The sequence below is a fragment of the Chiloscyllium punctatum genome, chromosome 2 (genome assembly GCF_047496795.1).
Source record: "Chiloscyllium punctatum isolate Juve2018m chromosome 2, sChiPun1.3, whole genome shotgun sequence".
In the NCBI taxonomy this organism is placed as follows: domain Eukaryota; kingdom Metazoa; phylum Chordata; class Chondrichthyes; order Orectolobiformes; family Hemiscylliidae; genus Chiloscyllium; species Chiloscyllium punctatum.
Window position 1 is genome coordinate 142,963,374 of NC_092740.1, and position 27,806 is coordinate 142,991,179.

At 41.9% G+C, this 27,806-nt stretch overlaps 1 protein-coding gene and 1 long non-coding RNA gene across 2 annotated transcripts in view; both read left to right on the plus strand.

Annotated features, from left to right (window-relative positions):
* cenpe (centromere protein E) overlaps window positions 1-5,800 on the plus strand; it is a 120,682-nt gene extending 114,882 nt beyond the window's left edge. Inside the window, exon 47 of the mRNA XM_072589169.1 lies at window positions 4,214-5,800. Within this exon, the coding sequence (XP_072445270.1) occupies window positions 4,214-4,311 (98 nt within the window). The 3' untranslated portion in view covers window positions 4,312-5,800. The remainder of the gene's footprint in view (window positions 1-4,213) is intronic.
* A 2,238-nt stretch (window positions 5,801-8,038) lies between these two features.
* Window positions 8,039-27,789, plus strand: LOC140491190 (uncharacterized). The gene is made up of 3 exons (XR_011963233.1): window positions 8,039-8,116; window positions 19,031-19,146; window positions 27,627-27,789. It is a non-coding gene; the product is annotated as an uncharacterized lncRNA (long non-coding RNA).
* The last annotated feature ends 17 nt before the right edge of the window (window positions 27,790-27,806 follow it).

A 27,806-nucleotide genomic window follows, 5' to 3' on the forward strand; every position in this document is an offset into this window, starting at 1 on the left:
AGCGTAACATCGAGAGCCGAAGGACCTGTTCTGCACTGTTGTTCTATGTAGTATCAAAATGTGCTTTTGTTTGCAATTATTGCACAGATTAATTAATTATTAAGCTTTAAAACCATCTTCACTACTGTAAGGGTTTGGGTCATGACCCCTTACTCAATAATAACATTCAGTTTTTACATTGTAGATTTTTTTCTATATTGGAACAACAGCAAACATCCTTGTTTCAAAAGCTTGTCAATAGTATTAATTACTTAGTAAAGCCTGATTTACACTCCCATTGAACACCTGCAGGCTTCCAGTGTTTGCACTGTGGTAAAAGTGAGAGAACACTGCCCATGTTGAGTTATATGAGAGGTGCTACATAAGGAAAATGTCCCAAGGTGTTTTGCAGTAGTATTATGAACAAGATTTCTAACCAGGCCATCTAAGGCATTAGGCAGTGATTTGCTTCACCAATGAAAAAGTCCCTTTGCTAAAATGATGGATGACCCCTTAAAGGGAATGAAGCAACCAAGCAAGCTTCCTCTTCCCAGAGTCTGGAGACAGTTTAAATTTTAATTATTTCAGCACCATTTGAAAAAGTAACTTAAACCCCTTTCCCCTCACTCAATCATGTCCTCCCTTGCTATTCAACCTGCCAATAGGCCTTTCAACAGCATCAGCTCTCTCTCCCTCTCCCTCTCCCTCTCTCTCTCTCTCTCTCAACACTTCCCACCATTCACTTACCTCCCCTGGGGATAGGAGCTCAGATCCCAGGGCTGCTTTTGTCTCTGGGTAATTGGGTAGTGATGAGGTCATGAGTAGGCCAAGCTAATATCATGTCCAGTCAACGGGCATGGGATTTTGGGAGTAACTTTGGAGCAGAGATCGGAACGAACGCCTGTACTGTAGTACAGTAGAGTCCCTTTGGCCCATTGAGTTTTTGCTGACTATACTAACCCCAATTTCCAGCACTTGGCCCATAGTCTTGAATGTTATGACAATTCAAATGCTGATCAAGTTTGAGAGGATTCCCATCTCTACCATTCTCCCAGACAGTGTATTCCAAATTCCTACGACCCTTTGGCTGAGTGGTTTAGCACTGCTGCCTCTCTGCGCCAGCGACCCGGGCTCAATTCCAGCCTCTGGCGACTGTCTCTGTGGAGTTTGTACGTTCTCCCTATGTCTGCTTGGGTTTCCTCTGGTTTCCCCCCTCAATCCAAAAAATGTCAGATTAGGTGAATTGGGCAGGTTAAGTTGTCCATAATGTTTAGGGATGTGCAGATTAGGTGCATTGGTCAGGTGTAAATATAGGGTAGGGGAATGGGTCTGGTGTGTTACTCTTCGGAGGGTCAGTGTGGACTTTTTGGGCCGAAGGGCCTGTTTCCATACTGTAGGGGTTCTATATGAAATTTATGCCCTCTTCAACTTGGGGAAACAGTTTCCATCCTGTCCATACCTTATTATCCTATATACTTCAATCATTCCTCTCCACTTTCTCTGCTCTAACAAAAGCAGAGCTTTTCTAGCAACATCCTGGTGAATCTCTTCTGCAGCCCCTCCAGTGCAGTCTCATCCTTCCTCTAGTGCAGTGACCAGGTGTGCACGTAGTATTCCAGTTGTAGCCAAACCAAAGTTTTATACAGCTTCAACATAATTTCCCTGACCTCAAATCTTTGTCACCAGTGATAAAGGCAAGTGTCATGTCTGCCGTCTTAAGTATCCTATTGGCCTGTCCTGCTGCTTTCACTGATCTATGAACAAGCACCCCAAGATTCCTCTGAACTTCCTAATGTCCTACCATTCATTTAGTATTCCGTTATCATGGTACATCTTCCAAGTGTATTACCTCACAATTCTACACACGCCACCTTCAAGCTCATTACTGGCAGAGACTCCCTCCTGATCTTTTTCAGATCCTTCTCTGCCTTCCCAAGTATATCAAATGATTGGTAATGGCAGAGCCACAACCTCCTGCATGGTGGCTGTGGGACTGGCCGGAGTAACTGCTCAAGCTTGTATAAATGCAGCTTTCTTACCTCCTGCCTGCCCTTGTCTTAGATTCTATCTCTGGGGGTGCAGCAAGTGCAGGAGGGAGCCTGTGATTGGAAGAACTTGCATATATGACTGGATCTTGCACCCCTCCCACTTACTGCCCCAGTCACAGCTCTGCAGTCAGTTCCTACAATTACATATGCACATGAATATGCAAGAAATGGAGAGGGGCCAAGGGCAGGCAGGAGGGATTAGTTTAATTTGTTCAGCACTGCATTGTGGACCGAAGGGGCCCATTCCTGTGCTGTGCGGTTTGATGTTCCCCAATATAGCAGAGTTGCAAAAGTTTTAACCCCATGCTATATTATCTTTTTAATATTTATACATAATATTGAAAACAGTGGATTTCCAAGACGCTGATATCTGAAATAAAGTCTCAGGAATTTATCATTTGTTTATTCAATTTGCAGGGGTGGAAAAACATTTTTAAAGAAAAATCTAGTGGTGAAAACATAAGTCCTTTTAATACCAGAAATATGTTACATCCCTGATGAAGGCGAAAGCCTGGTAAAGAAGCAGCTTTGATAGAACGCCTTTGAGGAGTGTGATGTGGAGGTGCCAGTGTTGGACTGGGACAGATCAGGTCAGAAGTCACATGACACCAGTTAGAGACCAACAGGTTTATTTGAAATCCCAAGCTTTTCAAGCGCTGCTCCTTCAGGTGAAGTGAAGTACACAGGCTCGAACTTTATAGGCAGAGAGGTCAAATGGTGAGAGTGGAGTGTTGCCAAGCTGCATAATAAGTCTCTGCAGGTGATCAAATGTGTCAGACAGTGAAAGTGAAGTGTCCACAGCTGAATAGCAAGTGAAGGGATGGTAATCGGATCATAGATCATCATGGTTTACAGAGGAATACCACAGCTTAGCGGGGATAGTTCGAGGCAAGGCTATTGATGGCACCTCAGTTAAAATCCCAGGTGTTCAAGGTGCTACGATTAAGTAATTGCAGTTATCTCTGAGGGGGGTCAGACTAGAAATGTTTAGTGATGGGGCAAAGCAATGTAACAGGGATTTGAAACACTAGGATAAGAATTTTTAAAATCAACACAACAGGCCATTTGGCCCACCATGTTTGCAATGATTCTCAAAAGGAGCAATTTACTGAGTACTGCTCGCTGGCCTCCTATTTGTATTCCAGTATATACTTCCCCCTCAGATATTCAATATCCTCTTAAATATCTTCATCATAATCTCAGCCAGATCCCAAACACTTACTGCAGGAAAAAGCTTTTTCTCATATCACTACTACTTATTTTGACAATTTAACTTAAACTTGTACCTACTAATTCTTGATCCTTCCATCATGGGAACAGTCTATCCCTACTGACTCCATCCAGCGTCCTCATGGTTTTGAAAATGACCTTTTAACCTTCTCTTCAATAAAAACAATTCCAATTCTACCAGCCTAACTACATAATTGAAGTACCTCATCCTTGAAAATATTCTCAATCTCTCCTGCACTCTCTCCAAAACCTTTGTGTCTGTCCCTTTTGAGAGTGGACCTCTCTTGGAAATTAGTGTCAACTCCTCTAGTAATTGGAAATAGTGGTTATGATAGATTTGATTTAAGCTAGACTTTTAGATGAGTTCTCACAGTAGGATGACAGGATCCTGAGAGATGGGTGGCACATGGTAATCACTTGACTGGTAATCCAGAATACAAAACCAATGTTCTGGGGGCATAGGTTTGAATCTCACCATGGCAGAAGGTGAAATTTCAATTTGAAAAATTCTGGAATGAACAGTTGGATGCCATGTAAGAACCCATCTAATTCACTGCTGTCCTTTTTATAAAAGGAAACTTGCTCTTGCCTGGTCTGGCCTACATATGATTCCAAATCCACATCAATGTGGTTTGACCTTAATTGCCCTCTGAACAGCAAGGAATGGGCAATAGATGCTAGCCCAAACAGCAGCGCTCACATCCCATGAATGAACTCAAAAGTCCAGAAGAAATATTGGAAGTGGGAGAAGATAAAATGTTAGGCTGACAGTCTGGCTTTGAGGCAGTGAGCTCTAATCACAATGTTATGGAGGAGTTTAAAAGAAACCATTTTAAAGTTCTTCATCCTAGTAGAATTATGTTGGCAAGACTCTACTAGAGTAATGAAATAGGCATTTAAAATAAATACAGCACGCCTTAATCTTTGATTAATTTTGGATTTTTCTTTGTCTTCAGCGACAAGTCCTCAAGCAAAACCCAAATATGAGAAGAATGAACGTGATGATTGGTGGCCCAAGCCCTCTGCTACTGATCCAGAATGTAAAATGCAGTGACTGTTCTTTGGGGCAAAGGAACACGAATAGCTCATTAACTTCATTCACGAAGGCACTATTGAAATTGTCACGGGGACCCATTTAATGATAAAACAGATTGTATACTCTTGCGAGAGCAGAGTCGCATGATTGGTTAATAATATTTTCCTCTAATCTCACTTGCAGAGGTCATAGAACAGCTAGTCTGATTCAAATTGTCACACTGATACACTGGGTGCTGTTCTAATGAGGGTAAAAGGAAATTGGTTCTGAATCTAACTGTGGTAAACCTTTCCAAGCAATGCTGGATGTCCAAATTTGGAAAAAGTTGCACTTCCAACACACACTTCTTAGAGCATCAAAATATTTTTGCAAAAGTGTCTCTCTGTAACAAGAATTAACCATTTAGCAGCAAAGTTTGTGGCAAGTTGTCAAAGGCTTTAGTGGGTTTTTTTGTTAATTACATGAAATATGATCCTGGCTAAGCTAAGCAATGTTTCAAAAACCTGTCACCATAGTGATGGTTTCAGCAACCAGTATGGAAGTTCTGTTATGAATGTATTCACTTTTATACTAAAAGTTTCTACTATTGACATTTTCTTGCAAAAAATAAAGTCATTTTTTCTATTAAATAAGACATTTCTTTGGTTTTGCTAATACATGGTAATATATTGCCATTGCTGAGCACTCAAAGGTTGTTAAAATATCATTTAACCTTCATAGATTGCAAAAACACAGTATTTGAGGGGAAGGTCAGTTGCCCTGTTTTTTCATTCATTCGTGGGATGTGTGCAGGAGTAACATTTATTGCCTATCCCATTGTGCCTCATGTTCTGCTGAGCCATGCTCTGCGGTGAATTTTGTGAGGGTATGCCCACAGTGCTGTTGGGTTAGTGTTAAAATCACCCAGCTAGACCACCCTCTTCCCACCCCCCCCCCCCCCCCCTTCTCTTTTTCTCTCACCCAACCTCCCAGTTGGTGTCTTATCACTCAGTGCACCTCCTCACCCCGCCCCCTTCCTCTCAGTCAGTCAGTCAGTCATTCCTGCAGTGACTCTCTCAGTAAAAGGACAGCTGCTTTTAGAGCAACAGAAGGAGAAATAAAAATCTTCCAGTGTGCAGGAATAAAGCAGCTGCTGCTGTGGGGAAGCAGGAGTCTTGCTTTCTGTGCAAAAGGAAGGGAACTGAACAAATAAGATTTTTGGAGATTTGTGGAACAAGGAGTCACCAAGTGGGCTTTCCTGGTGGAATCCAATTTGGTAACTCTGGCTGAATGGACCAGCTTTTGAAAAACTTCTAATAGAAGTGAGCCAGTTGGAGAATCAGGAGCAACTCTGGGCTTGTCCTCATAACACTACAGGTAAGCTAGAGGTGCGGTGCAGAGTGGAAAAAGTTGTAAAGATGTATCACTTAATGCATAAGTGCCTTTTTAATTCAATGTATTAGTTGCCAATCAAGTAATATTTTGATATTGTTTTTAGATTGGATACAATAAAAGCCTTAATCTGAAATCTTGTCGTTTGATTATTTTTGGTCATTTGGGAGATTCCTTTTTATTAGTTTCAACAAGGAAAGAAAAGCAAAAGCTGAGAATGGTTTTGTTCTCCAGTAGCAGACATTTGCTGATGAGAAATTGCCTGTTTATAAATCATACATTGTAAAAGTGTGTAAGAGGAATTTAAGAATAAGGGACAGAATTTCAAAATTAGGTCATTTAGGAAGGGAAAATGTTAGTAGAAATCTGGAGTTCTACCCTGACAACTGAGAATTTTGAGTTTTCAAGACTGGCATCGACACATTTTTGTTGGGAAAAGCTGCCAAGAGGTATAATAAGATTCCTGAAGAAGGACTCATGCCCGAAACGTCGATTCTCCTGCTCCTTGGATGCTGCCTGACCTGCTGCGCTTTTCCAGCAACACATTTTCATCTCTGATCTCCAGCATCTGCAGTCCTCACTTTCTCCAAGCGGTATAATAAGGCAGGTAGTTGAAGGTGAGGTATAGATCAACAGTGATCTAATTGAATAGCAATTGAGTTTAAGGGAGTGAGAACTCAACCAAGAGTCGGCCAATTTAGTCCCTCAAACATTTTCTCTCAATTATGTCATGGTTGTGACCTACGGCCTAATTCCATTTGCCCTTACCCTATGACTACTGAAAATATTTGGGGCTGCACAGTGGCTCAGTGGTTAACACTGCTGCCTCACAGCACCAGGGACCCGGGTTCAATTCCTGTCTGTGGAGTTTGCACATTCTCCCCATGTCGGCGTGGGTTTCCTCTGGTTTCTTCCCACAGTCCAAAGAGGTGTAGGTTAGGTGAATTGACCATGCTAAATTGCCCACAGTGTAGATGCATTAGGCAGGGGTAAATACAGCGTAGGGGAATGGATGTGGGTGGGTTACTCTTCAGAGGGTCGGTGTGGACTTGTTAGGCCGAAGGGCCTGTTTCCATACTGTAGGGAATCCAATCTAATCAAACCTAGCATATTCTTAATGCCTTTGGTTAACAAATCTATCAATCATCAATTGCCATTTGTGGAAGAGAATTCTAAAATTCTTTACAAATAGAAATTTTCCTCCTGATGGTCCAAACTAAAGGGTCCGATCTATGCTCTTCCCATCCTAGAATCCCCAATTAGTGAAAACAATTTCTCTAAATCTATGTTCCACTTTAAAATACTCTAAAAACATTGATCAAATCACATTTTAAACTTCTAAATACTGGAGAACACATGACGTGCTATTTCTTCTCCATTTAATCCTCTGACGTCCTGGATTAACTAATAGATCTGCTCCCTCCCTCTCGGACAAAACTATGCATCTTAAGGTGGTGCCCAGAAGTGTTCTGGGTGTGATCTAACTAGGGTTTTATATTGTTGACGCAAGAATACTGAGCCTTTGTCGTATATCCTTCTTTTTAAAAAAAAAAGCTGATATTGTGACACCTTTTGCATTTTCTTTGTCTGTTTAACATTTTTAAACCAACGAATCTGAATGCCACCTTCCTGCCCCTCATCCATAGAGCCAGTCTTGGCAATTTGTTCAGCATTGCCCTTTAAACCCTTACTACGATTTTCAAAATGGGACCTGGTACTCCAGTTAAGCCATTCTTTTTGTAAAGGTTCTTAATATATTCCTTGCTTTTGTACTTCATAAATAAAGGCCAGGATCCCGTGTGCCTTTTTAAAACACTTTCTCAATCCTCCCTGCAATCATTCAATGTCGACTTCTTAAAATTCTGACCTTTGTGTTACCCTCATTGTTCTTCCTAGCAACATGTAACACTTTACTGAATGTCTTTTAGAAATTCATGTGCACACCATCGATTGCACTACACTCGTCAACTCTGTTCCCTCATCAAAGAACTCTGAATAGTTAAACAGTCTTTTTTTAAAATAAATCCATGCTGACTTTCCTTAACTAATTCATACTTGTTAAAGTAACTGTTAGTTTTGTCTTATATTATCAGTTCTGTCGGTTTTCCAGCCACCAAGATTAAACAATTGAATCAGTTTTCAACCTCAACAATACTATGACATTTGAAATTTTAAAGTGCTGGAGCAACTCAATAGGTCTGGCAGTATCTGTGGAGAGAGAGAAGTAAAGTTAATGTTTTGAAGAGTCATACAGGACTCAAGACATTAACTCTCTTTCACTCTCCACAGGTGCTGCCAGGCTTGAGTTTCTTAAGCAATTGTTTTTAATTCACATTTTCACCACACTGTATTTTGTTTGTCTATTAATATATTTCAGAGCTTAAAGAGCCTGGACAAAGACTGTTTTAGGCTTTTGACAAAAGGAGAGGAAGAGAAGCAAGTGGAGAAAATGGTGAGGGTATCCAGAACAAAAGACAGTTGAGAATTATAGATGCTTGGTGTACTTGATTAAAAATTGGTTGGCTTTCCTGATGAAGGGCTTTTGCCCGAAACGTTGATTTCGCTGCTCGTTGGATGCTGCCTGAACTGCTGTGCTCTTCCAGCACCACTAATCCAGTATTTGCTTTCCAGCATCTACAGTCATTGTTTTTACCTTGCTGAGAGAAAACCAATGTAAGTAAGACACTAGGGGGCAGTGTAGGGGAGGAACTGGCTGTAAACAAAATGAAAGATAATGTTGATGCTGTGAAGCTGTTGCAATCAATGTTAAGTCATGAAAGCTATAATGTGCTGATGCAGAAAATGAGGCACCTTTCCTCCAGATTGGATTGAGCTTCACTGGAGCGGGCCTAAGACAAAAAATGTTAACATGAGAGTAAGAACTGGAAAGCCATGGTCACTCTTACAATGGAAGAATTCTGCAAAGCAGTCACCCAGTCTACATTTGGTTTTGCCATTGTAGAAGAGATTGCATAGTGTGTAGCAGCAAGTGAAATGCTGCTTTACCTGCAGGGTGTATTTGAGGCTTGAGGCAAGGTGGGGGGGGGGGGGTGGGTAAAAACGCAGGTATTGTAACCTTTCTGATTGGATAGTAACGTTCCCTGGGGACTGTCTGGAGCGGCCCTTGTGGAATTCCGAGGGTGGGGAGGAAAAGATGTGTTTGGTGGTGGCGTACCTGATATTTAAAAACTAAAATGCATCCAAGTTTTGAATTCAGTATTTCAAACCAAACACACATTCAGATACTGATTGCAGTCTGTCACCTTTAATATATTTCCCCAGATGTGTCCAGCTGTTTATCTGATGGCACTCAGTTAAAACACAGCTTCACGTGAGAATGTAAATGGACTTTTACTTTTCTAATAACTGCAGTTAGTAGGTTAGTTTCTCTCAGCAAGGTTCTTTTCAGTTAGGCTAACAAGATCAATGCATTTCCCCAATTTTGTTAACTTATACAATTAATTTTGTGCATGTTGCTATTCCACTATGAAATCTTTAATTATGAGTATGGTTTTAATTCTGTGCTAATTCTCTCTTCTACAGAAAGGATAGCATTTAGCCAGATATTCTTTCAGAACTGTCTTTTGTCTGTAGATCTATGATCAGTGATTATAAATCCTTGAAACTCAAGACCAATATACAATAGTTTGTCCTTAGTGACATTCCTTCATTATGCAGGTGATAACCTCATATTAAGACCAGTGAGAGCTGTGGGGTTAATCTCAGTTTAAAAGTTAAGTGATCACTTCTTGAAAACTGAATCATATTTCTCTCTTTAAAAACTAAAAACTCAAGTCATGTGCAATAGGAAGAAAAATCAATAGCTGTATTATTTTGGCGTGACTAATTAATCTGATCAGCTTGTTCTTTACACTCAAACTCAATAAAAAAACTTCATTTATAAATGTACAGTTAACATTTTACATTAACATAAGATCATTCTAGTACCAATTCTGTAACTGCTGTTTTCCCTGAGTACACAGAGTGAAGTGGAGAGGTGGGAGAGCTGCTTCAAACTTTTAAACAAGAACAGACTAGTTGAGATTGTGTTACTTTCAGCTTCAGGGTCGAGTGGAATGAGATAAAGTGTTCTCTGTGTACATCAGTGAAAGGATAGCAATTCTGGGTGATTGTATCCTTGTAAAATCTTGCTGTGCCTGGACCTGTAGCACTGTAGTATTTGTTTCAGTTTAGTACGATTGAATGTTGCCCCTCAAATGTACTCATCAGTCTATATTTACCTTCTGTGTGTTTTACATTGCTTAATCACTAAGCAACTTTCCCTTTTATATAAACTAACTCCATCCTACGCAGTATAACATTGAGAGACAAATGTCAATACAAGAAGGTGATTACACATTACTGACCGTGCGTCTGCTGCAGGAGAATGAGGCCATCCTCTGCTTTAACTGTTCTCTCCTTGTTCTTACTTTGTATTTTGGGTAAGTTCCTCTAACTAGTACTTGCTATTGATTTCCATTTCTTCATCCCATTTTAGATCTTACCAATTTATAGTTTTGCTAAAATAGCAGTTGCTTTCACTATTCATGAACCAAAGACAGTTAATTTTGACCATTTATACTTTCTGACCTGGAGTTGATTAGAATGAAAGCGAACGACCTTGCCCTTTTCTGTCTTTAATTTCCTTGACTTTTACCACCCTTTGCGCTCCTCTGATTCTGGCAACCTGCACATTTCACAAGCCACCAATTGGTGGCTCTTACAGCAAGTTTTCAGTTCAATACTATATTTCCTTACATGCCTCAGTGTCACATTTCATTTGATAGTCTTACAAAACACATTTGGCAGTGTTACTTCATTAAAGGCATTACATGACCACAACCAGTTTTCATTGTATTAGTTTTTCAACAATAGTGAATCTCTTGCTTGTGCTAACTTGAATGGATCTGGACTTTGCCCAAGCAACAGAACTTGTGACCCCCAAGGCATTTTTTCTCCAACTACTCTCTATTTCAACTTGGATAGATGAACCTCTTTTCTTTGGGACTTGCTTAGTTGCTGAAAGATGTTCAGTTGGACAAGCCGCCAAAGACAGAAGTTTTGAAATAATCACCATCGGGGCAAAAAAAAAGTGTTGAAGATGCTATATCTTTTGTTTACAGATTTAATAGAGGAAATAATTTTCATAGACATAACATGACATGAACTTGCTGGGAAACTTCATTACAATTGCTAAACCCAATAGAATGGCAACAAGACCTGGTCAATCGCACTCTCACCTTAATTGTTTGCTGTAGATGGTGGGAAGGCTTTGGAAGGTCAGGAGATCAGTGCAGAATTCTCAGCCACCGACCAACTCCTGTAGCTATGACTAGTTTGGTTATGTTTATGATCAACAGTGACTTCCAGGATGGAAACTGATTTGACTATGATGATTCTTTGAATGTCATTGGATAATTTCTTATCAAAGACAGTTATTTCCAACTTAAAATTCTCATGTGTCAGTCTTAACCTGAATGTTGTCTATATGCTTGCTGCATGTGCACATGAACTGGATCATTTGGCAGCCCGGTGGCTCAGTGGTTAGCACTGTGCCAGGGACCCAGGCTCGATTCCAGCCTCAGCCACTGTCTGTGTGGATTTTGCATATTTTCCCTGTCACTGCACAGCTTTCCTCCCTCGATCCAAAGATTTGCAGGTTAGATGAATTGGCCCTGCTAAATTGCCCAGTGTTCAGGAATGTGTAGGTGCATTAGTCAGGGATAAATCTGGAACAGAGTCAAAACATGTTGCCAGACCTGCTGATCTTTTCCAGCAATTTATTTTTGATACCAATTTCCAGCTTCTCCACCTGCTCACTTTCAGTAACTGGTGTACAAGGATACCCAGCTCTTGTTGCATATGCACCTACACATCTATTGCCATTCCTTTGCTAGCAAAATGAGTAACTTCATATTTATCCATATTCTACTTCATCTGCCATGCATTTTCCCACTCCATAACGTTGTCCAAATCTCACAGAAACAACCCGGAGATTTACCGTCCCATCTACCTCGTCTGCAAGCCTGGCGGTATTCACTTAGTTGCCTAATCTAAACAATTAAATAGCTGTGGTCCAAGCACAGATCCTTATAATACTCCACCAGTCACTACCAGCCACTCGGGGGAACAAGACCCAATTTATTCCTACTGTTTCTTGTTTGCCAGTCATTTCTCCATCCATGTCAATGCACCGCCCCAATTCCACACCATTTAAATTTCCATGTTAATTTCTTATGTAGGAATTTAATGAAAGTCTTCTGAAAGTCCAGTAAACCATATCTACTGGCTCCCCTTTATCAACTACTAGTTACACCCACAAAGAATTCCAATAGATTGTCAAGCACGACTTCCTTTTCATAAACCCACAATGACTCTGTCCAATCCTATCACTGTTCTCCAAGTGTTCTTCTATTAGTTTTTCTATAATGGACTCTAGCATTTTACCTGCCACCAATATCAAGCTAACAGGTCTGTAATTCCCCATTATCTCTTTTTTTTTTTTTCTCCCCTGCCCCTTTTTTTTGTAAATTGTGGTGTTCCATTAGCTATCCTCCAATCCATAGGAACTGTTCAAGGGTCTATAGAATTGTCAAGATAACCAACATACTTTTCCTTAATTACTCTAGGGCTTAGACTATTGGGCTCTGTGGATTTTCGGCCTTCAATCCCAAAACTGATTTTTCCCTCAGTTCCTTACTCTCACTTGGTCCTGTCTCCTCTAATGTTTTTGGGGCATTATTGGTGTTCTTCCATGTGAAGGTAACCAAAATATGTATTTAATTGGTCGACCATCTCTTTGATAGAGTCATAGAGCTGTACAGCATGGAAACAGACCCTTCAGTCCAACGCATCCATGCTGACCAGATATCCTAACCTAATCTAGTCCCATTTGCCAGCATTTGGCCCATATCTCTCTAAATCCTTCCTGTTCATATACCCATCCAGGTGCCTTTTAATATTTTTCTCTAAACAAACATGTGGAAGCTTTTACAATCAGTCTGTGTGTTTCCAGCTAGCTCACTCTAGTCCTCTATTCTACTCCCCTTAATCAATCCCTTTGTCCTCTTTTGCTGAATTTTAAACTGCGCTCAATCCTACTTTTATTTTAATTTCACTAATTTCTATGCACCTTCCTTGGATCCACTACCATACCTAATTTGGTTGGCTGACCATGGCCAGGCCATCATTCCCAATTTATTGTATTTGATGAATTCTCAATGCAACTGGATACCGAAGATAGCGGATGAAATCGCTGAACGTTTGTGGGTCTTGGATGCTGCCCTGCAACAATGTCACTTCTCCCTTGGAATTCAATCCTTCCATTCACGTTTGACAAGCCAGAACCAACTTTCAGTCAAATGGATCCAGAGAAGCACAAACAAATCAATAGTGAGTAGGTTATCAGTTACAAAATGCTGCTTGGTAATATGGTGAAGGATTCTTTCCATCATCACGCTGATTATTAGGACTAAGCTGTTGGGGCCGTCATGCAGCAGACTTTATTTCTGTTGATTTTTCTTTGTGACAGGATAAATCAGGGTTACTTTCCACATAAACAAGTGTCTAAGATGCATAGAGATGTACAGCGCAGAAACAGATTCTTTGGTACAATTCATCCGTGCCAACTAAATTAATCTAGCCCTGTTTGCCAGCATTTGGCCCGTATCCCTCTAAACCATTCATATTCATATAGCCATACAGATGCCTTTAAAATGTACCAGCCTTCTCCACTTCCTCTGGCAGCTCATTCCATACACTAGCCACCCTTTGTGTGAAAACGTTGCCCCTCAGACCTCCCTCAAATCTGTCCTCTCACCTTAAACCTATGCCCTCCCCAGGGAAAATACCTTGTCTATTTATCCTATCCATGTCCCTCATGACTTTATAAACCTCTATAAGGTCACCCCTCGGCCTCCGACGCCCCAACCTATTCAGCTTCTCCCTATAGCTGAAACCCACCTGCCCTGGCATCATGCTTGTAAATCTTTTCTGAACCCTTTCAAGTTTCACAACATCCTTCGTATTAGCAAGGAGACCAGCATTACACGCAATATTCTAAAAGTGGCCTAACCGATGTCCTGTGCAGCTGCTGCATTACCTCCTAACTCATACTCAATGCACTGACCAAGAAAGGCAAGCATAGGGACTGTGAACCTACAGTCCAAGGTCTGTTTGTTCAGCAAAACTCGCCAGGACCTTACCAGTAAGTGTATAAGCCCAGCCCTGATTTCTTACCTAGAGGCACAGTTAATTATGAAATGCCAGTCTTTAGCATAATAGTCATATCATCAGGATCCATTACTGTGACTAGTAATGCAGCTTGTGGTCTTTTATATGCTAGTCCACACAACGTATCTCGGGCAACTATCTATGTGGAGTTTGCACATTCTCCCCGTAGTGTTAGGTGCATCATTCAGGGGTGAATATAGTGGAATGGGTCTGGGTGGGTTGCTCTTCGGAGGGTTGGTGTGGACTTGTTGTGTCGAAGGGCCTGTTCCAAACTGTAGGGAATCTAATCTAATCTAATGCATTCTCTTCAGGCATAGAAAATTGAGGCTTGAACACTATTGACCTTGATTCTAATCTTAACTTTGGTTTGATGTGGCAGTTGGGGAAGGTGCCAGGAGGGAAGGATGGGTTGTTGGGGGGCATGGACCTGACTAGGTAGCAGCGGAGGGAACGGTCTTTGGGGCGGCACGGTAGCCCAGTGGTTAGCACTGCTGCCTCACAGCGCCAGAGACCTGGGTTCAATTCCCGCCTCTGTGTGGAGTTTGTACATTCTCCCTGTGTCTGCATGGGTTTTCTCCGGGTGCTCTGGTTTCCTCCCACAGTCCAAAAATGTGCAGGTTAGGTGAATTGGCCATGCTAAATTGCCCGTCGTGTTAGATGAAGGGGGTAAATGTAGGGGGAATGGGTCTGGGTGGTTGTGCTTCGGCGGGGTCGGTATGGACTTGTTGGGCCGAAGAGCCTGTTTCCACATTGTATGTAATCTAATCTAAAAATATCTGTTATCAAGTGGAGGTTGCCCCCCTTTCCCCGCCCCCCACCACCGCCATGAAGGCTAAAACTTAAATACCCAAAGAGGAGCACCACGCCTTATAATCTGTAAAAGGAGTGTGAAAAGTGGCATGGCCTGCTTTTCAGAAACTTCTAGCAGTTAAATAAAATAAATCCCTGATGCTTCAAAATCTACAAGAAACAATTTATTTATCTAACTCTAACAGTGAACAAATTAAATTATTAACAAGCAGAATAAATCCTTTCTAATTACTGACTATTTCCTAAAAAGCAAGATTCTAATGGTATGCTGTTCCAATTAGTGCAAGTCCAACTCTATAAATAACAGATAGAATTACAGCCACGTTATGGGAGCCTTCTCCCTCAAATCTTCTGTCAGGAATATTAACTAGTTGTACCTTTGGTACTGTTTTTATTTCAGATGGTGCTTTCTCTAAGACATATGGCAGCTAGCTCTGCGGCTTTGTTCAACTGCCCTCTTCTTTTATATTCTTGATGACATCAATATTTCTCCAATTGGATTGGTCCTATGTTGTCAAAACCATCAGATTTAAATTTAATACGTGTTCGGTATCTAAGTACCTAGTTCAAATTGACTGGCTAAACTCAAAAACCTGTTGTCTTGGTTAAAAACTGCAGCTTGACCTGCTAACTCTATGATCTTTCAATATAAATGCTTCAATTCAGGTGCTTTCTGTAAACTAGCAAACTTTCAGGCTGATTTCACAGACATCATTTTAAACTTGAAGCACAGAAAAAGCATATGATCTTTTAAAGGGACCATGCAATGCTTTATTCCTGTACCCCCCCCCCCCCCCAGCATTTTACAAACATCCAATTTTAACTTTCTGCCTCCCAATCTCCGCACACATTCTACCCAACTTTGCAACATATAGTACAGGGAGTTGGGTTCTTATCGAAACAGAGGTCATGAAACTTATTGCCAATACAATTTAAATAACAATGAAATCACAAATTTACACAAAGTCTGGGTTTTGTACTTAAAGAGACTATTTACTAATAGTTACTATAGTAAATTATGCACATAATTGACTATTTACACTGACTCCATCACAGAGACAGAGAGACTGACTGAAGGCAGATCTTCTTATACTGGAACATCATATGCCATGTAATTGTCTGAAAGGTGCACATCTGTCTGGCCTAGAATCTATATTGCATTACAACACAGATTCTTTTTCCCTTTTAAAGAATAGGAACCCTTTTATTCCAATAAACATCCTGCAGATGTAGATAAACTGTTGTCTCTATATATAGTGGGAATTGAGGGTTTTAGTTATAAGAATGGTTTGGGTCGACTGAGACTTTTTTCACAGGAGTAGAGGTGGTTGAGGGGTGACCTTATAGAGGTTTATAAAATCATGAGAGGCATAGACAAGGTGAATAGCAGGTGTCTTTTACCGACGGTGGGGGATTTCAAGACCGGGGGCATATTTTTACGGTGAGAGGAGAAAGATTTAAAAGGGCATGAGGGGCAATTTTTTTTTTACACAGTATTTTAAATGTACAATGAACTTCCAAAGGAAGAGGTGGATATGGGTGCAGTCACAAGATTTAAAATATATTTGGGTAAGTACATGAATAGGAATTGATTGGAAGGATGTGGGCCAAGCACAAGCAGGTTAGGCTGGTTTAGTTTGGGATTATGGTCGGCATGGACTTGTTGGACCAAAGGGTCTGTTTCTGTGCTGTATGACTCTATACAGATAAACTATGGGTGGTGTAACATGATCAGATCTGGTCCTTATACAGTTGTCATGACTTGGCGGTGTCACTTCACCTGTGGTGCCCAACGTCATCACGAAGCAGTGTATGTAATTTTATCACAGATGGGTGATTGTTGTCCATCATGATCGTTTTAGTATCCAAGTTGTTATCCTGTGTGACGATTGACTAATGATGTCTAGTTCAGATATATTGTTTATTTCTTCAGGACTTGACAATTAAAAAAAGCTAACTTCTGGATGTTAACAAATTAGATCCTGATGGAAAATGTCATCATGGACAGTGACTGAACTAGAGGACTAGCACATACCTTTAACAAAGCTTTCTGAAAATCTTAGCAAATTGCTTTACATTTAATGATCGTGGATTTCATAATAAAAATAATGTATTCTGTGGAACCATTCAACTGAAGTACTGAAAAGGAGAATTGATATGTTGAATCCCCACTTTCTGTGCATGCCTTGGAAGGGTTACAGTGCTGTTGAACACAATTTGTTGAGGTAGAAACAGCATACAGAATATGATGGTCAGTGTGTCAGTTGCCTTAATAGTATATTTGATTTGTAATACAAAATGGAATTTGGTGAAGTAGTCAGTCACCAGAATGCAATTGTAGCCATTGACATGGAGAGTATCAGTTGGAAACTTGCAACACGGCTCAGAGAGAATCTTGTGTGGAAGGAGAAGTTCTCATGTTGAAATTGATGGAATTGACATTGTACCCATGATTTGATTAGATGATCAATACTGGACCAATATATAAATTCATGTGCTATTGTCTTGGATTTTTAATGCACCCATTTGACCCAGATGTGCATTCTCTAGCACGCCTTGGTGTAGAGCTCATGGAGTAACCACTTGTTTGCCTTTTGAAGATTACATTATTGTAGGATCCTAGTTTACATTGAAATAACTAGAACAATGCAGACCTTTCTCGGGGCGTGCTGGGTGTGTTTAGGCCCCTCGCTGATGGTGATTGTTTTGAGCTGGTGCAGCTGATTATCATCTCCATGAGGTAAATTGCTGAATTTGCTCTGTTTGGCTCTGATTGATCAATGTTACAGGCTGAAATCTTTGATGTTGTAATTTTCTTTTCTTAATTCATTAATGGGAAGTGGGCACTGCTGGCCAGGCCAGCATTTATCCTCGCCTATGCCTGGTTGACCTTTGGATGGATTTGTTACTTTGTGGATGGTAATAATGTATAGAATTGTGCATACTAGTAAACTAATGATAGAAGGTCCAACTGGTTCAACAATACAAAAGGATTTGGGTATCCACCTGAAAATCTATATCAATATTTAAGACAGAGGATGCCAATGCAAGTGTGCCAGTTTCCTGAGTGCATCTCAAAGGCAGTACAGGTAGACCTCCTATTACGCCATAGTTGTAATCCAGCAAAACCTCACTTAGTAGAAAACCTCTTCATAAACATAATGGGACCTAAATAGGCGCAGATCAACAAATAGAATGACTCGTGATCACTCAAAAATCACCCAAAAGTTCAACACAAAGTGTAGCACAGCCTGAATGAAAGTTGAAACCATATTTATTAATGAAATAAAATTTAAATTTAACGCAGTACATTTAAAAAATGTAAGGAAGCTGCTGTCTATACAGTACCTCTAACGGAGCTGCTGTGTCAGCAACTGACATTGGCACATGTGCAGAATGGCGTGAAGATTTCGGGGCATGCTCAGAACGAAGCGTGTGATCCAATCCCCGCTGGAATTGCGCTATTGCACACACAGGTAAGTGTTCTCAAAAAAAAGGTCACTAATTCTTCAGCGACGTTATAGCCAAATCACATTATCCCAGAACTACCAGTACGTCAATATTATCAGAGTGCCTTTTACATTCTGGGATCAGATATGCTAACATGAAGAATTTGCACAGAAATTTTTTTTTCTGGAGGGCATGGTATTTTGCATTTTGCTGTTAGTGTCCCTATATATGTGTGGTATATACTCACAAATAAAAACTTGACTGAATGGTCCATTGGTTCTACCTGTTGCTGTTTAGCTCCACGCTGGATGGGTAACAGAAGTCTGGGTAATATGCTCATATTAAGTCCAGTCCCAATCTCCCCTGTGAACATAAAAGATCCCGTGGTTTTGTTTTTGAGAAGAGCAGGGAAGTTCTCCCCAGACCAATACTGGACAATCAGATCTCATCATTTAAAAACGCTGGTTACCTGGTGGTTCTTATATTTCTGTTCATGGGACCTTGCTGTAGGTAAATTGGTTACTTTCCCACATTAGAGCAGCAACTACAATTCAAAAATACCCATGGATTAAAAAGTATTTCAGGTATTCTATTAGTTCAAATTGTTTCTAAAATCTTTAGCGGGAAATACCAGCTTATGTAATATTGCTTCAGAGTGTCTTGAACATGCTAAATATCTTTAAAAGTTCAAGTGAAAAGTTTGAACAATCTTTTATAAATAACAAATGCAATTTTGTGTATTTATTCAGCAGCAGAAGTATTCTCCTATTAAGGAGAGAGAAAGATAAGACTCCTATGTTTCACTTTCCACTACATGTTGATTATGTGTAACTTGGCTTTAAACAGACATTAGTGATTACCTTCTCCATTCCAGCCAGACTGCATGAAACACATTGAGATACTTCCTGAATGTAAAGCCCCATCCCAGCCAGTGTGTGGAACAAATGGCAAGACATACAAGAATGAGTGTCAGCTCTGCGTCGTCAACTGGTACAAATCAAATTTTTTTTTGTTTATTACACATAACCTTGAGTCAGAAATATAAACCTTTGCACTAATGAAGTGTAAACAGCGGCCTGTATTTACCAGTCTATTGTCCATTGTCAGGCCACAAAGCAAATATAGTTTTAAAACAAAGAGTCTTAGACAGAAATACAAAACATCCATGTCTCCTTGATTTTTTTAATGATTGTCTATTGATCATGAAATGATTCACTGCTGAACAGAATCTAACTTTTAAAACATTATGCACAAGCTTCATACAGTTCACTAACTAAGAATTTCTCTTTGAATTATGGCAATTGTTTTAAACACAACAGAAAACAAAGGCCAGTTTTCTAGGTTTTAGGGCAATTTTGTTTTTAAAATACCACATGTATAGAACATAGAACATAGAACATAGAACAATACAGCACAGAACAGGCCCTTCGGCCCACGATGTTGTGCCGAACTTCTATCCTAGATTAAGCACCCATCCATGTACCTATCCAAATGCCGCTTAAAGGTCGCCAATGAATCTGACTCTACCACTCCCTCGGGCAGCGCATTCCATGCCCCCACCACTCTCTGGGTAAAGAACCCACCCCTGACATCTCCCCTATACCTTCCACCCTTCACCTTAAATTTATGTCCCCTTGTAACACTCTGTTGTACCCGGGGAAAAAGTTTCTGACTGTCTACTCTATCTATTCCTCTGATCATCTTATAAACCTCGATCAAGTCACCCCTCATCCTTCGCCGTTCCAACGAGAAAAGGCCGAGAACTCTCAACCTATCCTCGTACGACCTACTCTCCATTCCAGGCAACATCCTGGTAAATCTTCTCTGCACCCTCTCCAAAGCTTCCACATCTTTCCTAAAGTGAGGCGACCAGAACTGCACACAGTACTCCAAATGTGGCCTAACCAAAGTCCTGTACAGCTGCAACATCACCTCACGACTCTTGAATTCAATCCCTCTGCTAATGAACGATAATACTCCATAGGCCTTCTTACAAACTCTATCCACCTGAGTGGCAACCTTCAAAGATCTATGTACATAGACCCCAAGATCCCTCTGTTCCTCCACCTGACCAAGAACCCTACCATTAACCCTGTATTCCGCATTCTGATTTGTTCTTCCAAAATGGACAACCTCACACTTGGCAGGGTTGAACTCCATCTGCCACTCCTCAGCCCAGCTCTGCATCCTAGCTAAGTCCCTCTGCAGCCGACAACAGCCCTCCTCACTGTCCACAACTCCACCTATCTTTGTATCATCTGCAAATTTACTGACCCACCCTTCGACTCCCTCCTCTAAGTCATTAATAAAAATTACAAACAGCAGAGGACCCAGAACTGATCCCTGCGGAACTCCACTTGTAACTGGACTCCATGCTGAATATTTACCATCTACCACCACTCTCTGACTTCTACCGGTTAGCCAGTTTTCTATCCAATTGGCCAAATTTCCCTCTATCCCATGCCTCCTGACTTTCCGCATAACCCTACCATGGGGAACCTTATCAAATGCCTTACTAAAATCCATGTACACTACATCCACTGCTCTACCCTCATCCACATGCTTGGTCACCTCCTCGAAGAATTCAATAAGACTTGTAAGGCAAGACCTACCCTTCACAAATCCGTGCTGGCTGTCCCTAATCAAGCAGTGTCTTTCCAGATACTCGTAAATCCTATCCCTCAGTACCCTTTCCATTACTTTGCCTGCCACAGAAGTAAGACTAACTGGCCTGTAATTCCCGGGGTTATCCCTATTCCCTTTTTTGAACAGGGGCACAACATTCGCTACTCTCCAGTCCCCTGGTACCACCCCAGTTGCCAGTGAAGACGAGAAGATCATTGCCAACGGTACTGCAATTTCCTCTCTTGCTTCCCACATAATCCTAGGATATATCCCGTCAGGCCCGGGGAACTTGTCTATATTGAGTTCTACTTTGCATTTTCAAATTGTTTGAATATATTTTTATGGAATCAACTTAAGGCACATTGCAATTTGAATAATTTACCAATTACAAGTTGCCAAACATGCCTGATGTTTGAATGGTTAAAACTTTATCTTCATTCTTGATTTCATTTTTAAAGATTAAAATAGATGTGTCACTCATTTTTGTTATCCATTGATGGGATTTGGGCAATGCTGCCTAGGGCAATATTTATTGCTAAGAGGGCATCTAATGACCATCGCATTGCTGTGGGTTTGGAGTCACGTACAGGCCAGTTCACCATATCAAATTTCCTTCTGTAAAAGACAATAATGAACCAGATGAGTTTTTTTTCTGACAATCAGCAGCAGTTTCATGGATTAGATTAGATTAGATCACTTACAGTGTGGAAACAGGCCCTTCGGCCAAACAAGTCCACACCGCCCCGCCGAAGCGCAACCCACCCATACCCCTACATCTACCCCTACCTAACACTACGGGTAATTTAGCATGGCCAATTCACCTGACCTGCACATCTTTGGACTGTGGGAGGAAACCAGAGCACCCGGAGGAAACCCACGCAGACACGGGGAGAATGTGCAAACTCCACACAGTCAGTCGCCTGAGGCGGGAATTGAACCCGGGTCACCGTTAAGTTAGCTTTTTATCAAATTAAGCTTTCAGTATCTGTCATGGTGGGATTTTTACCCATGTTCCCAGATCATTAACCAGGCATTCTACATTCCTAGTTCTGTGACTTTACTACAACACCAGAGCATGACCCAGTCCAGAGACTTGAGCACATCATCCAGATTGACACTTCAGTGCAGTAGACTCATAGAATCACACAGCGCAGAAACAGACCTTCAGTCCAAGCAGACTATAATCCCAAACTAACCTGGTCCCACCTGCCTTTGCTTGGTCCATATCCATCCAAACATTTCTTATTCATGTACTTATCCAATTGTCTTTTAAACATCATAACTGTACACACATCACCACTTCTTCTGCAAGCTATTACACACACGAATCTCTCTGTGTTTAAAAAAAAGTTGTCCTTCCTGTCTTGTTTAAATCTTTCTCCTCTCACCTTAAAAAATGCCTCCTAGCCTTGAAATTCCCCACCTAAGGAAAAGACACTTGCCGTTCACCTTATCCATGCCCCTCATGACTTTATAAACCTCTGTAAGGTCACCCTTCCAGCCTCCCCAGTCTCAAGAAAGTACAATCCTATTGGAGATATCACCTTTAGATTGGAACAAAGGGCTTTGATCATTCAATTTTTAAAATCTGCGTCTGACATTTTGCTCGAAACTTGGATATAACTTGACATCAGCAGAATGAACAAAGTTTAGGCCGAATATTGCGGTGGGAGGGGTTACACATACTCTAATAAAGTAACTGACATTGTATTGTTATAAAAATGAAGTGTGAAATTATTATCTATGTACCGCATATATCTACACACATTATTCCAATCTCCCATGCCCAATAAAGTCACCACAGGTCCGGAAGGTACCACAGAACTGCTCTCCCATTAGAGAGAGGTTAAAAAAAAAGGGGAAAAAGTGAGGACTGCAGATGCTGGAGACCAGAGTTGAAAAATGTAGTGCTGGAAAAACACAGCAGGCCAGGCAGCATCTGAGGAGCAGGAGAATCGACGTTTCGGGCATAAGTCCTCCTTCAGGAATGAGGCTGGTGTGCCAAGCGGGCTGAGATAAAGGGTAAGGGGGAGGGAATTTGGGGGAGGGGCGCTGGGAATGCGATAGGTGGAAGGAGGTGAGGGTGAGGGTGATAGGCCGGAGAGGGGGTGGGGCGGAGAGATCGGGAAGAATATTGCAGGTCAAGAGGGCGGTGCTGAATCCGGGGGGTTGGAACTGAGTTAAGGTGGGGAGAGGGGAATTGAGGAAGCTGGGAAAATCTATGTTCATCCCATGTGGTTGGAGGGTTCCTAGGTGGAAGATGAGGCGCTCTTCCTCCGACCCATTGTCTCAGCCTGCTCCTGCCCCACCGAACTCATCTCTGCATACCTCAACGCTGTCCTGTCCCCCTTAGTCCAAGAACTCCCCACCTACGTTCGGGACACCACCCACTCCCTCCACCTCCTCCATGATTTTCACTTCCCCGGGCCCCAACCCCTTATCTTCACCATGGACATCCAATCCCTATACACTCCATCCCCCATCACGAAGGCCTCCAAGCCCACCGCTTCTTCCTCTCCTGCCGACCCAACCAGTACCCTTCCACTGACACCCTCCTCCAACTGACTGAACTGGTCCTCACTCTTAACAACTTCTCCTTCCATTCCTCCCACTTCCTCCAAACCAAAGGAGTAGCCATGGGCACTCGCATGGACCCCAGCTATGCCTGCCTGTTCGTCGGATATGTGGAACAGTCCATCTTCCGCAGCTACAATGGCACCACCCCCACCTTTTCCTCCGCTACATCGATGATTGTATTGGCGCTACCTCGTGCTCCCACGAGGAGGTTAAACAGTTCATCCACTTTACTAACACCTTCCACCCCGACCTCAAATTTACCTGGACCGTCTCAGACGCCTCCCTCCCCTTCCTAGACCTCTCCATTTCTATCTCAGGCGACCGACTCAACACAGACTTTTACTACAAACCGACCAACTCCCACAGCTACCTAGATTACACCTCCTCCCATCCTGTCTCCTGTAAAAACGCCATCCCATATTCCCAATTCCTTTGCCTCCGCTGCATCTGCTCCCAGGAGGACCAATTCCAATACCGAGCAACCCTCCTTCTTCAAAGATCGCAATTTCCCCTCGGACATTGTCGATGATGCTTTCCACCGCATTTCCTCCACTTCCCGCACCTCTACCCTTGAACCCCGCCCCTCCAATCGCCACCAGGACAGAACCCCACTGGTCCTCACCTACCACCCCACCAACCTCCGGATACATCGTATCATCCTCCGTCATTTCCGCCAACTCCAAACAGACCCCACCACCAGGGATATATTTCCCTCCCCACCCCTATCAGCATTCCGGAGAGACCACTCCCTCCACGACTCGCTCGTCAGGTCCACACCCCCCACCAACCCAACCTCCACTCCTGGCACCTTCCCCTGCAACCTCAAGAAGTGCAAAACTTGCGCCCACACCTCCCCCCTCACCTCCCTCCAAGGCCCCAGTGGATCCTTCCATATCCGTTGCAAATTCACCTGCACCTCCACACACATCATTTACTGTATCCGCTGCACCCGATGTGGTCTCCTCTACATTGGGGAGACAGGCCACCTACTTGCCGAACGTTTCAGGGAACACCTTTGGGACACTTGCACCAACCAAACCAAGTGCCCCGTGGCTGAACACTTTAACTCCTCTTCCCTCTCGGCCAAGGACATATAGGTCCTTGGCCTCCTCCATCGCCAGATCCTGACCACATGACGCCCGGACGAAGAGCGTCTCATTTTCCGCCTAGGAACCGTCCAACCACACAGGATGAATGTAGATTTCTCCAGCTTCCTCAATTCACCTCTCCCCAACTTAACTCAGTTCCAACCCCCCGGATTCAGCACCGCCCTCTTGACCTGCAATATTCTTCCGACCTCTCCACCCCCACCCCCTCCCCGGCCTATCACCCTCACCCTCACCACCTCCCACCTATCGCATTTCCAGCGCCCCTCCCCCAAATTCCCTTCCCCCTACCCTTTATCTCAGCCCGCTCGGCACACCAGCCTCATTCCTGAAGAAGGGCTTATGCCCGAAACGTCGATTCTCCTGCTCCTCGGATACTGCCCGGCCTGCTGTGTTTTTCCAGCACCACATTTTTCAACATTGGAGAGAGGTAACTGGTAACCTGGGGGTCACCACACCTTGGGCCTAGAGCTTAAGTAGCAGTGTCATTGTCAGAGGGGTCCTGAATTTGCACCTGTCTCTAAATTCCTGCCATTGCTGCAGCAGGAAAATGGCAATCCATTGTAGGGCCACTTTTTAAATAGCTATTAATTATCCTTTCACAGCCAGAATTGGGTGTTTTGCTGAGTCATTTTGTCGGGAAGAGTCAGCCATATTAATTTGCAAGTGGTGTTAAATATAGGCCACACTGGGGGTATGGACCAGGCCAAAGTCCCTGAAAAAATCCAGAAGGTAGTGTAGACCCTCACCTTTTCTTACTGTGAGGGTGAGCGTCAGGCACTGCTTTCCAGATATAATTCAATTAGTCAAACTCCCAGTCTTGAAGCAAAGCAAACTTTATAGTCACCAAGTCATAGAGATGTATAGCACGGAAACAGACCCTTCGGTCCAACTCGTCCATGCTGACCAGATATATTAATACATTATAGTTAAAATACAACAAAGAAGAAATTGGAATCATTAACTCGATTGGAAAACTTCACAGAATAATAGATTATTTAATGACTCAACAGTAATTGTTCCAACATTGTAACATCCCATAAATACACCCTTGACAAAGGAAAATTCAATAAAACAGATAGTCCCACATGCAACTCACACAGCAGGAAGAAAATATCAAGAGATAACTCTGTGTGAGAGAGAGAGAGATAGATAGAGAGCGCGAATACTAGGAAGAGATGTACTGCAGCTTCCAAACTCTGCTGAGACCCCAGCAACAACTGCTGCTCCTGAAAAAGTAAAACTAAAAATCCTGGTTCTGTGGGAATTTGTGACACCCATTCAGGTTGCTTCTATTGTTACAACTTTTAAAAATAAAACAAGGCCTCACAAACTGTTTACTTTAAGGGCCACCAACCCCCCAATATACACCTCCTAAAGCCATAGTATCATCACACTGGGTATGGCAGATTATTTCTTTTGGTGGCAATTATTAGTGAGTAATTTAATACATGATAAATATCCCATATTTAAGCAGACAACTATGAGTTTTGTTCTGGTTGTTCCCACAGCTGGCTTCCTTGGATCTGCTGTAGAACTAATTGATATAGATTAATGTTGTGATTAGTTAATATCATGCAACCAGCGTGTCGAAGCTCAGCTTAACAGACCTCAGCACTTTTTCTCCCCATCGAGCAACTCAATTACAATTACAACATTTAAAAAGTGTCTGGACGGAGATATGAGTAGGAAGTATTTAGAGGGATATGGGCCAAATGTTGGCAAGTAAATCTAAATTAATTCAGGATATCTCGTCAGCATGGGTGAATTGGACCAAAGGGTCTGTTTCTGTGCTGTACATCTCTATGACTCTTTTACTCTGTACGTTACTATGAATTGTTAGAGTTTTATAATATTATATCAACTTCACAATCACTTTCATTGGTACCAGCATTTTATTTAAGCAAAATAAAAGTTCCATCATGAGATTGTAACTCGCATCAGTCCAGGCATTTGAATTACGAGTTCATTAACAATTACACCGTGTTTGATCACCATACTAGTTATTTAAAAGGAGATTGGATGCTCAGGATTAAGATGCTCTCTTTTTGTCTGGTTCAGAATTGCAGAATGTTGTAACTATCTGCAGCCTAAAGAGATCCAGCAGCATATAACTCAGGGAGTACTTTGTAGGATTAAATAAACTAGTAACTCAAACAGATGCTTCTTGCCTTTGTCTAAATGGTAACAGATGTGGAACTGAGAGATGGAGTGGAAGGAACTGACTACCTGAACATTGTAGATATCACATACTGCTGCAACTGTGCAATGGTGAGGGCTGAACAAATCTGTGGTCATCGTGATGTTAGTTTCTGAGCCTAAAACTTTCTGCTTTGAGATGTTAACTACACTGAGTGCATTCTCTCCAGCAAAGGGTAGATCCCAGCTTCTCTACAGTTCTCAACAGCTCCAAAGGTGGCAATGGTCATCTCCAATTAGTCACTTCTGGTGAGCACAGCATTTCAAGGGAGTGCTGAACAGGAAATAGTCAATTAAGTTTGCACATTCTCCCTGTGTCTACGTGGGTTTCCTCCCACAGTTCAAAAATGTGCAGGTTAGGTGAATTGGCCATGCTAAATTGCCCGTAGTGTTAGGTGAAGGGGTGTTTGTAGGGGGGATGGGTCTGGGTTGGTTGCTCTTTAGAGGGTCGGTGTGGACTTGTTGGGCCAAAGGGCTTGTTTCCATGCTGTAAGTAATATAATTATAATTTAAAAAGCCATTGCACAGTTTTCTCCAACAGTGCCATTCTTCAGGCAAATCGACACGATTCAGTTTTCTTGATCTTGAAACTTTGACAGATTGAGATTTTTTTTTTATACAAAATACTTCTTAGCTGCAGAACCTCCCAAAGAGTTTCATAGATAATTAACTACTCTTGAATCTTATTTCTATTAGGAATTGGTTTTCCCATCCTTCATTGCAGAGTTCATTATGGATCTGAGGTTTGTTTCATTATCTTCCACACTCAGAAGCAATTTGCTAAGACAAACATATTTCTTTTATGTTTTTGTAATTTTATTGGAAAGTCTGATGAGGTTTGATGTCAAGGTGACAACTCGTTTGGAGACTAACTTTTACATATTTTCAATGGATTGAGTTCTCCAGAGGTCACTGCTCTCAATTGTTGACTGTCCAATTTTACTGAATCTTTTTGTCCTTCAGGATATTTATGCTGAACACCAAGAATTTTCACAATGGTGAATGTTGAATTCATCATTACAAGAATTGTCATTTCTGTCAATCAAGCTTAGCTACCCGTTCTGGGAGGACTGTCTGTTCTTCAATTATAAGTTGTATCATCCTTTTGAAAGTTGGAAATGCTGAATAAAATGTTTTGTCTAA